The 14,216-nt window shown below is 36.6% G+C and overlaps 2 protein-coding genes across 2 annotated transcripts; both read right to left on the reverse strand.

The window, feature by feature from the left end:
• Positions 1-2,117: 2,117 nt before the first annotated feature.
• LOC126372636 (uncharacterized) lies at positions 2,118-4,750 on the reverse strand. The gene is made up of 4 exons (XM_050018477.1): positions 4,637-4,750; positions 3,753-3,912; positions 3,274-3,325; positions 2,118-3,050 (listed from the first exon to the last, which is right to left on the reverse strand). Exons 1-4 carry the CDS (start codon positions 4,692-4,694, stop codon positions 2,886-2,888), a joined length of 435 nt encoding a protein of 144 aa, XP_049874434.1. The 5' UTR covers positions 4,695-4,750; the 3' UTR covers positions 2,118-2,885.
• A 2,163-nt stretch (positions 4,751-6,913) lies between these two features.
• On the reverse strand, positions 6,914-13,091 carry LOC126372479 (seroin-like). Its single transcript, XM_050018269.1, has 5 exons — positions 12,956-13,091; positions 11,218-11,272; positions 10,274-10,658; positions 8,686-8,835; positions 6,914-8,368 (listed from the first exon to the last, which is right to left on the reverse strand). Exons 1-5 carry the CDS (start codon positions 13,017-13,019, stop codon positions 8,297-8,299), a joined length of 726 nt encoding a protein of 241 aa, XP_049874226.1. The 5' UTR covers positions 13,020-13,091; the 3' UTR covers positions 6,914-8,296.
• Between the last annotated feature and the right edge of the window lie 1,125 nt (positions 13,092-14,216).

Genomic DNA, 14,216 nt, shown 5'->3' on the forward strand with positions numbered 1-14,216 from the left:
CAATGAAACCTCCAGTCAGCGGGATATTTCCCAAAGTTAAGTCTGATGAAGTATAAATTGGTATTAACTTTTAGATCTGTATTTATTCGGTTCAACAAAACAAAAAAACTACTTCTGACGTCCTTACTTCAGCTACAATCAAGCTGCAATGAAACCTCCAGTCAGCGGACTTTTTCTCTCACAGCTTCAATTTGTACCTGATACATAGTTTTTTTTTTATATTCTACTCACATAATATCTTTCAAATTCTATACTTTTTAATTTAAGCACTAGATGTACGAATAGGTAATTTAAGTGAAATTATAGTCGTAAATAGGTTATTTTTTATTATTTTAGTGTAAAAGTTACAAAAGAATATCATTGAGAGAAAAAGTCCGCTGACTGGAGGTTTCATTGCAGCTTGATTGTAGCTGAAGTAAGGATGTCAGAAGTATTTTTTTTTGTTTTGTTGAACAGAATAAATACAGATCTAAAAGTTAATACCAATTTATACTTCATCAGACTTAACTTTGGGAAATATCCCGCTGGCTGGAGGTCGGTTAGAAAACTTTGTATTTCCGTTTTTTAACGGAACAAATTCTGTTTTCAGCATAATTCAGTAGAACAAATCCAGATCTAATTCTCTGCATCACTCTTATGTCTCCCAGACAGGGGATCCCGCTGAGTGTAGACACATCTCGGTGAGGCGTGGGACAAAGTTCATCTTGCTATGGATGTACCTCTGACTATCCTAATTGGGAACATAGTTGTGAGTTGTCTTTGGCCAGTCTCATCTGATCTGTTGGTAAGTGACGATGTGGTGTAATGTAAAACCCACTTACCCTTTTTTTTCAATTACTAATTTGTAGATGCTATGCTATGCCGGCTATTAGCCGTAAAAACACCTCCACCAATCCGCATTGGAGCAGCGTGGTGGAGTATGCTCCATACCCCCTCCGGTTGATTGAGGGGAGGCCTGTGCCCAGCAGTGGGACGTATATAGGCAGTTTATGTTATGTTATTATGTTAGATGCTATGTAGGTACACTGTAATTGTCAGATATATAAGACTTAATTTTAGTAATTGTCTCGGTTTTTAATGTTTTATATTTATGATGTAGTAGTTCTTAATAAATAAATAAATTGCAACTCGCACACATGAAACTGGCACGTGTACTAGTTGGCTGACAGTTACGGCGTTGTCAATTATTTCCCTCATTTGGCGCTTACCGCTATCGACCCGCTAGGGTCGATTAATTCAATCAATATGATCCCCTCAGACGACGCCCTGAGCCAAGGTTCGCGCCCAACTGGGCATCCTCAGGCCTGTTGTCTTAACTTTTGTACCGGGTGAGAACCCTCAGCGCTTCTCTTTTGTCCGGCCAGGTAGTAATGCCATCTGCGGCAAATCTACATAAAATCAAAGTTATTTGGTCGGGTCGATTCTGTCCACGTAGCAAGAATTATGCGGTTTTGACGTCACTTATTGATGAGGCGGTGCTTGTGTGTTAAGAATCGATGGCCAATCGCGACCGCGTTGTTGAGGTGATCGCTTTAACGTTCATTTTATTATTTTGACTTCAACTTTCAACTTCAACTTTATGGTTGTATGGCAACCGGTCTTATTTTGACTTATTGTAGATTTGCCGCAGATGACATTAACTACTTAGCCGGACAAAGGGGAGCGCTGAGGGGTCTCACCCGGTACAAAATTTAAGACAACAGGTCTGAGGGTGCCCAGTTGGACGCGAACCTCGGCTCAGGGCATCGTCTGAGAGGAAGAATATTTAAAAGAATTAATCGTAGTGGGTCGATAGCGATAAGCGCTGAATGGGGGAGGGGTGGTCGACAGACCACGGGTCGGTATCGGGGTTCTGAAGTGTTTGGTTTAACGTTCTGAGAATTCTGTAGATTTTCCCATTATTATCTTTTATTATTTGGCCTCTACCGTGCTGATCACTGGACTATTGTAACAACATGAGGAAATATACAATAATACTGTTAGTAGGGGATATATTATTAACAAATATTATTAGCAAAAATCATGTTTTGTTTGGTTAGAAATGCGGTCTACTCTTTGAATTGATAATACAAGAATTCAACTTTTATTTATATAAACGATGAAATTAATAAAACACATTTTTGTTGCTGTATTTACTACTACTGTATTTCTTATCAACGTTGATTGTGTGAGTAACAATGTGTATTCTAATTTAATATTTTTTAATCTCGATAACATTATTATTTGTATGCAATGTACTTTATACATTAGCAGGAAATTGGGAATTGCATAGAACGAAGTCACTTGAATCTAGATGCACTAAGGCTGCATTGAAAATGAATATAGACGCACACGCACATTTAGCATACTAAGGTAAGTTAGTGAGGTATGATTTCTTTTAGGTAACTTGTACCGTGTCCCTTCCTTCAGTTAAAAAGGTCTACCATGGGTCCACTGGGTCTATTTCTTCTATCATGTGGGTTATGAGCTGGATTACCATCCTCATCTTCCTTGGTGTCAGGGTTATTATTGAGCCGCCTAAAGCCTCTGACATGACTCATGTAACGACTACGAACTTACATCAATAAGTGGTAATCGAGACTATTCTGCTTTATTTAATCTACTATATTTACTGGGTACGGGTACACGCGCCCTTGGACTAGATGGAGTGACGTCTGTAATGTGGCTGGCAGCGACTGGAGGAGAAAATTGAAGGACCGAGTTCAGTGGCGTGTCATAGGAGAGGCCTTTTTCTAGCAATGAACGAGCGTAGGCTGTTGATGATGTCGATGAGTCCACTAGTAGCACGTCCAAACGCTTTAGTATCCAGGTGCTACATCTTTTTTCTAGTTAAAGTGATTTCATTATTACAATCCTCGGCTCGACTTCATGTTCTAAGGTGTCTCTTACAATTTGGTGACTTTGATTTTGCCATTGTCATCTTCTATTCTTTGGCCTCCGCTGTGCTCGTCAACTACTTTGCCGTTTACTTCCTGACGGGACTTGGAGTAGTTCTCAACAACTGATTTCCTGTCTACTACAGGTTTATCGTTTTCTTCCTGTGCTGAATCCTGGTAATAAAAAAATACGGATTATTTTAGATCGATTCAAAGTACAAGTAAATAAAATATCAATCGCTACGTGTATGACAAAGCTTTACTCGTGATTGAGTCGATTAGTTATTCATATTTGTAAGATTTTTTAGAAAAATCCACGAGAATTGTCGGAAAATTTATTGTGAACATTATAACGACATAAACGATAACCAGAAACGAGAATCAAGAAGATTCTTACCTCCTCAGATTGTACTCCCGGGTTAGACTGGTCATCATCGGTAGAATCGGGTCTGTGAAGAAATTAAAGCAGTAATTAATATAGATTTTCATCCTCTTTGGATCACATCAGAAAAGGTAATGTGGTGAGAGTCAAATTTTAATAATCATTTCTCTTCTCTTCTTCTAATCCTTTTATCCCCTGTTGGGATGTACTATAAAAGCTTTGACTTTATTTATGAATCTTTCTATCTACTTACATCTTTTTATTTTTTAGTTTAAAGCTATCTTATGTCAATAGTAACTTAAGATTTTACTCATAAATAACGTAAAATCCGAGGACCGACCTCAGTGGCGTGCCATAAGAGAGGCCTATTATTTGATATTTTTTTACTTTGAAAGCCTCTATAAAAACATGAAACGGGCTTCCAGTCTCTATATTGGCATAATATATTCTTTATTTATGAAGTCTTTTATTCTAATTTATCTTTAAATACTCACTGATCGTCTTCGTCATCAGAATCTGCATTCTCCTCAGGCTGGTTACTTTCATCAATGTCATGATCGGCGACATCCTGTACTGCATCCTCTGCTGCAACGTTTTTGTCTACAGGGGTCTTGACATCCGAACCTACGTTTTCATCAACAGGCACGGCTGCAGCTGTAAGAGTAAGAACATGTTGTTTATGTTTAATAGATTTAGAACCGAAAAACATTCCAGCATATTTTGTTTAAATATTTGTAAGTGTAGACTTTAAAAGTTTAAAAAGACATCCTCAAGCTTCATATTCTTGTACACTTAATTTAAGCACAAGCAAATCACAAAATTAGCATGTTGCTAATAAGATTTTTATTGTGTAGAAGTAAGTCGATCCGTGCTTTGGAAGGCACGTTAATCCGTTGTCCCCAGGTACTACTGCCGTAAGTACGTAGACGTTACATAAGTCAAATTTGGTGCTTTATTGGTTTAATAATAATCTTGACACCAAGGTTGCTGTGGTTGGTCATCCACCTCACATTCCGCACAATATAATTGAAGAAGAAAAAAATATATAATAGAAGAGTTGTTATTTTGCACTGCAGTATAATAATGAAATCTGCTAATCTTACATTCAGGTAGATTACAATAAATACAAATCAGGGTGTTGGGGACATCGTAACGAATACTGAGGGGGATGATTCAGACTCAGATTCTGATTTAATATCAAGTGGAATTTTCATTCACAAAATTCATATTTTTTTTAGTTTGTTTAAGTTATTTTCATTTCGATAATTTTGCGATAAAAATTCCACTTGATATTAACTCAGAATCATGAGCCGAATCATCCCCCTCAGTATTTGGTACGATGTCACTAACACCCTGTATGTAGATAAGATAAACTTACCGTATGAGGACTGGGCAAAGGCCACTAAAGTCATAGCAAAAATTATAGCAAACTTCATTATGAATTTCGGTTTGGTTGGTTCTTGAAATTATCCGACACTTAGTCCGAATCATGTAATACTGATAAACAAAGAAGTGTAGTTTCTTTTATATGAACAGTCGAGAACCTTGAGTCTTTGTGATCGAGTTGTTTGTTTAGCTACAATTTGTTTTTAAGTAAGTAATGTGGGGTAAAATGGATAATTTTACTTACTTCTCATCACGAACCTGTTAGGTTTTTCGCAATATGTAGTCAAAACTACGCACAGGACGAGGATTCAGGATCTTTTTTTAGTTGCTTGCTATATGTGGGACGTCCTATAATAATAAACTATTTTTATTCTTAAAAAGTAAATTTATTGGAAATGAAGAATAATTCTTCTTGAGGAGCTCGATGGCGCAGCGGTAAACGCGCTCGGTCTGCGATTGATGAAGTAAAGCAACTTTCGCAAAGGCCGGTCATAGGATGGGTGACCACAAAAAAAGTTTTCATCTCGAGCTCCTCCGTGCTTCGGAAGGCACGTTAAGCCGTTGGTCCCGGCTGCATTAGCAGTCGTTAATAACCATCAATCCGCACTGGGCCCGCGTGATGGTTTAAGGCCCGATCTCCCTACCCATCCATAGGGAAGGCCCGTGCCCCAGCAGTGGGGACGTTAATGGGCTGATGATGATGATGAAGAATAATTTCGCAGGGTACTGAAAACTCTATTTTTCTGGAACTTTATTTTTAAAAGACGTAAAAGCCATTTTTCCTAGTCAGGTAGAAGATTTTTAAATATTTAAGATTTGTTTAATATTCTACATGTTGTACCGACCTCAGATTAGGATAAGAGCGGGAAGATAAGAGCAGATTTTCTATACGCTGTATTTAAATCACGATGTGGAGTAATTCAAATACGCTCTCGTCATAAATCTACTTATTTATTTTTACATAATAATATATGATAGACATGGTTATTTGCACCACTCAAGACGTTTCTGATTTTAAATAACATGAAAAAATACACCTCAAAAGTAGATAAAATATCAAAATCGGACTTGTCCCTGTCGAATAAGACGTTAGTTAGGATGTTTGAACAGCTTTATTGATTCTGCTTGATGTTTCTGCTTTATAGATTCCACTATGAGAACTACATCATACATCAATTATTCAACAATAGCTGTTGGCAACGATGATTTTTTCTCTAGTTAGTAGCTTCGATGTATTTACCTCAGATACTTTCTTACATAAATTAAATTTAAGCGTACTTAAGAAGTTTTAACCTTCTTATGGTTGCTAAATCTCATTCCCTTTGCTTGTATCTACTTTCAAGAATACACTGTAATTGAGTGACTTTATCGACTATTTATTAATTTGCGTCGTAATTCTCTCCATAACCAACATTTTCTAGAAAAGTCGGGAAGCAAGTCAAACCCCGTTTTCTTTTGTTTCATTCATCGCGTAATTCTTACTTCCTTTCCCGCCTTTTCTGTTAATTTACTTTTTTAATTACTTAATTAGTTGTTTAACATTAACAATAACAGACGATAAAAGTGCAGGTAAAATAACAGTCCATATAAATTCCATCGTTTCGCAACTATTAACTAAAGTTAAAACCTAGTTAATATACATGTTAGATATTGAGACAATATCTACGTGTAGATAATGAAACTTCTTTTATAATAATTTGCGTGATCATGACACTACCTACGTCATTTGTACGATATTATATTTTTTACATAATTATATTTCTTTAAATTTTTCGATGTTGTAGGTACTTTGTGTATCAATTGCATTATCGTCATCATATTAAATTATTATTTTCAGCATCATTATTAACAGCTGAGGCAATAAAACGATACTTACCATTTATACAGGTGAGATGGCTATCTATTTATTAGCAAACTATTATTTATTTTAGTTGTATTATCTGCCTGTTTAAGACTAGCTAAATTAATTTCAATCAAATTATGATTTATAAAACCCCATATAATATAATGTTCATTTTCAGCAGTTATGACACGTAGTATAATTTTGTGTTACAACAATATCATATTATCCTTAGTACTTGGAGAAATTCAAGAAGAGAAGACTCAATTTTCAAAGCGGTATAATTATTAAAATTTGGAAATGTTGTATTAAAAAATGAAAACGAGCAATTTCTTACAAAATTTTAATTTAAAAATAAAACAAACATTAGATATAAAGAATGTTTTTTTAATACCTAATGTAAGAAGTTTATCATTTTTCCTTTTTATAAATTAGACATTTTGAGTAGGAAATAATGCAATTTCTTTGCTTTTTCTCTGTTTTATTGGGCCTTGATGGCGCAACCGTTTAAAATTATAAAGCATATTCATCCGGCTACATTGACGGTTTCCAAATTTGCCCACTGCAAAATATTCTTTCAAGTTCAAAATAACATACTTTTGTCGACATAATTAGTCACCGAGATGATGAATGTATGTAAATCAGAGCCATTACAATATGAATAGAGATAACAGACTAATAGGAGACACGACCACTGATTTTATTTGAGAGTTTTGTTTTGTTCGAACAAACACGTTTTTTGGGTATGATCGCGTTCGCAAAAAAAAGTAAGTACAATAGGCGTGGATAATCGGAACTAAACTTACATAAGAACATTTACAATAACAAGATTTTGTCATACGAACATCATAGAAAATAAGAAAGTCATGTCATACGTGAATATAATATATTTAACAAGGTTTGTGAAAAATATTTTACAAAAGAAAAGAATAAACAGAAGGAGTTTGGTGGTTTGTAAGTGATTTGTGTGTAGGAATGAATCGAAATGAGATAATGTGCAGACCCCAAACATTTATAGTTACAAGAAGATGATTGATGAACATTAAAGACTAAGTAATTATAATATGAAGAGAAAATATAATCTAACATGAGTATGACTACGACTCGATGAAACCTAAATGAAAACGTTTATAAAGACAATCTGGAGAACCGAGTCATGATCTCCAATTAAATTCATGCTAAAAAAAGAATTATTGACTGTTAGTAAATGAATATTAGTAGTAATAGTTTAATACTAGACAAAATGCCAAAAGGTAACTTTTTAGGAAAGCGCATGCATGCCCAAGGAATTAAAATAGTAAGCAGACACAAGAAGAGAAAAAGACCTAATAAGATAAGGGAAATAGACAAAGATTGACTTCAAATAATAATAAAGATTCCAATATAGGAAAGATCAGAAAGAGTTACTAATTATACAAAATACATTACAAGAACAGCTATTTTATGGTTCCCGGAGACTCAATAATAACTACTGAGTTTAGTGGGGTCAGTCATCGACTTTCCAACCCATGCAAGAAGAAGAAGAAGAATACAAAAACTTTTTTGTAACGCATAAACTAAGAGCTATTTGAAATTTGAGCTGTACTCGAAAATAAAAAGTGACATGCACAATTCTTAAAAAAGTCTAAACAGTTATTTCATCGTTCGTATATTTGTTTCAGAAGAACTGGTTTCTGAAGAGCTCTTCCAACTGGTCGGACAACCAGGCTTGGGGTGGTGTAAATTAGAAAAAGCAAAGATAGTACTGGAGAGATCACTGTCATTTTGAGTCAGTTTTGACTGAACTGACTGAAAGAAACTCATTGTAGTTTCTTAAGGTTTATCATCTGACGACTTGTTCTGGTCATTATCATCCGGAGGATCCTCCCAAGATACGGATTTTATCTGTAGACAAAAGAACAAATGGTATTTCAAATTTCTTCTATCTATATAGGTGCAGTCAAAATACTTCTAAGATCTCGGCAAATAAACAGTAAACAAAAAGTAATTTGATTACCACGACTGTAGCTATCTAGTTATTGTTATCTTTCCTTGCTCACCACTCTAGATGTGTTCGCCTTGACGTTGTTTCAATACTTACACCTTTTCACACATCCTAGTTCAAGCAAACCACATGTACATAGGCCTCTCTTTATCAGTCAGAAAGATAAGCCTTTTGCATCTTCGATATTAAGATGTTTATCTATTATTGTCCTAAATACCCGTCCATTGATGTTTTGGAGGAAGAACCCTTCAGTGTGAGGACGTCCGCCGGCATTGTCGAATGTTGTAAACAGGGATGAAGCCACTCCACTTATAAACCCGCCTGGTCTTGAGAGCACGCTTGCTATGTCACCAGAATCGATGGATCTCTGCAGAAGACAGAAACCACAAAAAGTTGCTAGTGAAAGAACATTATTAAGACGGATACAAACATTGCGAGGCCTGTGTCCCGCATGCCATGCGCCGCACGCATCGCGATGTGTGTATCTTCATATTTATGGATTCATGGCCAGGCATGTACTACGCAAGCATAAGGCTGCGTTTCCATCGACGCGGAGTTGTGCGGAGATGTACAGGAATCGACCAATCACCGTGAGGGAGAGAGTGACAGAGCGTCTTCGTTTTTCGCTCTCTCGAACGCTGTGGTTGGTCAAATCCACACATCTCCGCTCATCTCCGTACAGCTCCGTGTCAATGGAAACGCAGCCTAACCACATAGCAAAGCGTGGGACGTACTACGTGCGGGGCACATGCCTCGCAATATTTCTATCGGGCTTTATGGCTCTTTTATTTTCTATATAGAAACATAAGACAATAATTTTTAATAAGTACCTATTATTTATTTATTTGTACACAAAAGCTTACCTCTAATCAAGTGATTTCTTCCAGCTGACCCAAGTGACGAGAGGAACACGAATTGTTTATTTTTACATATGTTCCACAAGTTATAATCCTCTCATCAATTGGAGACGAAATTACCTACTGCATCCCACTCATAATAATGTATCTTGAGAGAAAATATAATAAGTAGTAAGAACTTATCTTCACAATCTGTGACTGGCTTAATAGTTACCTAACCTAACCTAACTTTTTCATTATTTATTTTTACTAAACAATATCAATAGTCGCAATTTACTGGGGGTCTAGAAATGCCACTTTGAAGCAATTTATCAAAATACAATATTGCAAATTGACGTCTCCCGCTGCGCCTATAGACGTAAGTACGCAATCTGCTTACGCAATTTAAACAAAATGTCAAATAACAATATATTGATTTTTTACTTCAATCATATTGGTAAGATGCGCGATTCCATGCAAAAAACACACAAAATATCGTCCCTGATGTTAATTCTGATGTACTTATTGAAGTATTTTGAATAAATCCTAAAGTGGTGTACAATTGAATCTATTTTTTTTTATGTGACTTTTTGTAGATTTGTCGCAGATGGCATTAACTACTTGGCCAGATAAATGGGGAGAGCTGTAGGCTCTGGCCCGGTAGAATGTTTAAGACAACAGACCTAAGGGTGCCCAGTTGGGCGCGACTCTCAGCTCAGGGCGTCGTCTGAGAGGAAAAATATTTGAAAGAATTAATCGACCCTAGGGGGTCGATAGCGATAAGTGGTGATTGAGAGAAATCGTCGACCACGCCGGCGGGGTAGTAACTGATATAAATAAGTAAGCAAATGAAACGAAGCGCCATTTATAAAGCGGTAACAATGCATCTACCAATAAATATGATCGAAGCTTCTTTAAGATGACTTGCTTCAATGTAGCTTTTCTTTAACCCCCTAGATAGGCACTTACCATTCCATTCAGTGACGGGAGTGGTGGGAACGGCATTGGCAGTATTGGCATCATTGGAAGTAGAGGGGGAAATGGTTTGAAAACTAACGGTTTAATAGGGGGAAAATACATCGGAGGAAATGGCGGAAAATTCATCGGAGGAAAGGGGGGAAATTTCATCGGAGGAAAGGGGGCAAATTTCATCGGCGGAAAAGGAGGAAAATTCATCGGAGGAAAATACAACGGTCTCATAGGGGGAAATTGCATCTGAGGAAAAATCAACTGTCTAAAAGGGGGTAACGTCATCTGCCCTTGAAAGGACATATTCGGTAAGTCTTGCAAACTCTTCATCATACCAGCTACCATGTCTATCGTTCCCAGGTCGGATAAAGCTCCTCTATCATCTCTGAAATTATAAAATATTTATCAATCCAAATACCTTACCATGAGCATATTTTGGTAAATTTATCCTTTGATCCTCGAAGTAAAGTTAAGCTACTAAGCAATATGAGTCTACTTTTGTTCTGCTGGTCTCATGATGAGGCAAGGCGTTGTATACATATATCCCTGTGGGTATATTTTTTCCATATTTTTTGTAAGTAAGTGAAGCCGTTAGCTGAGACTGAATTTTTTAAACAACTTTCTTGAAAGTACGCAACTGTTACGCAATTTAACTTAAGCAAATCTCAAACTGTATTTCAATTTCAAAGCATTTATCTTTTTATCAGCGTTCTAATGAATTTGTCTAACTTCATACACAGTGATGTGATGTTCCTAAGAATGTTCCCAAAGTGGAAATGTTTCCGTTATAAAAACTCTTTAATAGTGAGGATACTGGCTGCCTTTTTCTTCTTATCTGCCTAATGATTAGATAATAAAGCTTTTTTTTACATAGGACTTGCGCCTATGTTCCCAAAGTGAAACATTCCTCTTCACTCTTCTTACATACAAAGTTGAATACTTACGAGTTGGAGCGCACGTGATTATGGCCATTCGTTCGGCTGCCATCAACTGGCAGTACTGCAAAAATATTGTCGTTTTCTAAGCTTTTAGTTTCAAAATGAATCTACTTACACACTAGTCAATAATTCATCTCCCTAGCATTATCCCGTTTTTCACAGGGTCTGCTTACTTAACCTGAAGATTTGACAGGTCCGGTTTTTTACAGAAGCGACTACCTGTCTGACCTTCCAACCCGCGAAGGGAAACAGCCCAATACAGGTTAAGTCACATACCTCCGAAAATCGGAGGTATGTATGCATTTCTCGGGAATGTGGGTTTCCTCACGATGTTTTCTTTCACCGCTGAGCATGTGATAATTGAACCTACGACCTCAAAGTGAGAGGTGTTCTACCAACAGGGCTACCACGGCTTTCAATTATTGACTAGTGTCAATGAAGAAATTAATTAATTAATTGAAGAATGTTATTATGTTGTAGTGTGTTAGTAGTTTCTCGTTTTCTTTTTCGCCCCAACCACCACGTGTTATATTATAAAGTATCCTCATTATTGAATCTACATAATGTTAATAGTGAAATCACTGAAAATATTGTGACCATTCTTAACCTCGTAAGGCCCGGATTTCCAGACACAATAGTTAAACAATGGGATTTAGATTTTAAAAGGACTTTGGGCCTTACGACTTTTCTTTCTGCTGGTTACAAAAACCTTTCACTTCGTAGTTATGTTCGTAAAACAAATTGCAAAGTGTATTATTAGAAATGACAGTTGAAAATAATGTATGTTACGGATCGAATTGGTAGCATAAATTATTCATATCCAAATAAACTGCTCCATTGTTATGTTTTAAAAACAAATTGTAAAGGGTATTATTAGATATGACGGTGGAAAATAATTTCAGTACGTACAGTCATAAGCAATTTCATGTACCCACTTTAAAACCCTGTCGCACTATCATATTTGACATTTAATGAGACTTACGGTTTAATTTGTCAAAAAAGTTAATGTGACATGGTATCATAGTGTATACATATTAATTAGTACTCGTGACCGTACATTATATGAATTGTAATGGGATATTAATTAATTATATCCGCAGCTCATTTGCGCGTTTCAGGTACGGTCACGAGCATTAATATGTATACACTTTGGTACCATGTCACATTAACTTTTGAACTGTAAGTCACACTAATTGTCAAATATGTTAGTGCGACAGAGTCCTAAAGTGAGTACATTATATTGCTCATGACTGTATGTATGATATATACATACACACATATTACTTAAGATCACGTCTATTTTCCTATAACGAGGATAAATATTGTTGTCCAAATTTGCTTACAATTTTCCTATTAAATCACAATTGGAATCGAAAGACTTCTTGGTAAGAGTCATCATCATCTCCGTGGCGTTATCCCGTTTTCCCAGAGTCCGCTTACCTAACCTGACTATTTTACAGGTCCGGTTTTACAGAAGCAACTGCCTGTCTGACCTTCCAACCCGCGAAGGGAAAACCAGCCCAATACAGGTTAGGTCACATAACTCCAAAACGCATTTCGGTTTGTGGGTTTGTGGTATGTGGATTGACATAAACAGCCTATATACGTCCCACTACTGGGCATAGGCCTCCATACAATCAACCGGAGGGGGTATGGAGCATACTCCACCACGCTGCTCCAATGCGCGGTGAAGACGTGGGTTTACTTCTAGTGAATAGCTTAAAAAGTAATAATCAATGTGTACCGTGTGCGTCGCAGCCATAGCAGGAAACTGCTATTATAAAAAAAAATAACTTCAGCATTTCCATGGTGGAGCCAACTTCCAGTAACGTCAAATAACCACTGAGCCCTGTGGGGCACTCCCTGGTTCCAACACTACTGCGGTGTTTACGAAACTATGACTGAGTAGAGCTAAATAATAAATATTATAAACGATGATTAGATTTAGCCGTGAAAATTTTAATCATGGTTGCTGATTAACATTCGACACAGCTGTCACATCAAAAACCTTATCATTCCTGTTTATAAAGTGTGAACTATATGAAGAGAATTTTATGCAGCTGATAGAGCAAAAGCAGTGCAGCGGGAATGGAGGCATTTAAAAAAAAATCTCTAGCTGAAACCACTGAATAAACAGACTGATTACACAGTTACACTCAGATACAGACAGATTACATAATTTCATTTTTGGACAGATTATATAATTTTCCGTAGCAAGAACGCTTCACTCTCACTGTGTGGTCGCAGGTTGGAATCCTAACACGAGACCAAGTCAACGATTTCGAATTTTTGTTTGGATCTAAATATATTTCATGATGTGCTCGATCATTTCATGAAATGGTCATATGTCATGAAATACTTAGAATATCATTCGTTGGCCACATCATGATGTAGTTTGGCCAGATCAATGAATACTTACAAAACGTTTAACGATATGAGCAACTAAATGCATGTTTACATCATGATATGGCCAAACGTTGGCAATCATATCGTAGAATTGGTAACATTGTCCACCGGTAATGGCGCTGATGTCGAATATATTTAAAACTTGATTGATATTATTATAATCAATGAATGTATGTATATATGTATAAAAATGATCAATTCTAAGATCTGGCCACATTTACATTAATATAGATCTGATATAACAATAGTACCTACTTACTAGTAATCATCGATCGCCCTGGCGTTATCTCGTTATTCACAGGGTCCGCTTAATTACCCTGACCCTATTTAGCAGATCCGGATTTTTACAGAAGCGCCTGTCTGTCTGACCTTCAAACCCGAAGAGAAAGCCATCTCAATCACAGGTTACATTTCCCAAATACTCGCGATGTTTTCCTTCCCCGCTGAGCACATGATAATCATTTATTTATGAACATGACGTCGACATAATGTACACATTTAAACATGAATTCGAAAATTGTCGGTTAAGGCCTATGCTGGTTTTGAACCTGCGACCTCACAATGAGAGTCAAGCGTTCTTCTAAATAAGCTACCACGGC

This window comes from Pectinophora gossypiella, chromosome 2 (genome assembly GCF_024362695.1).
Source record: "Pectinophora gossypiella chromosome 2, ilPecGoss1.1, whole genome shotgun sequence".
NCBI classification, from domain to species: Eukaryota; Metazoa; Arthropoda; class Insecta; order Lepidoptera; family Gelechiidae; genus Pectinophora; species Pectinophora gossypiella.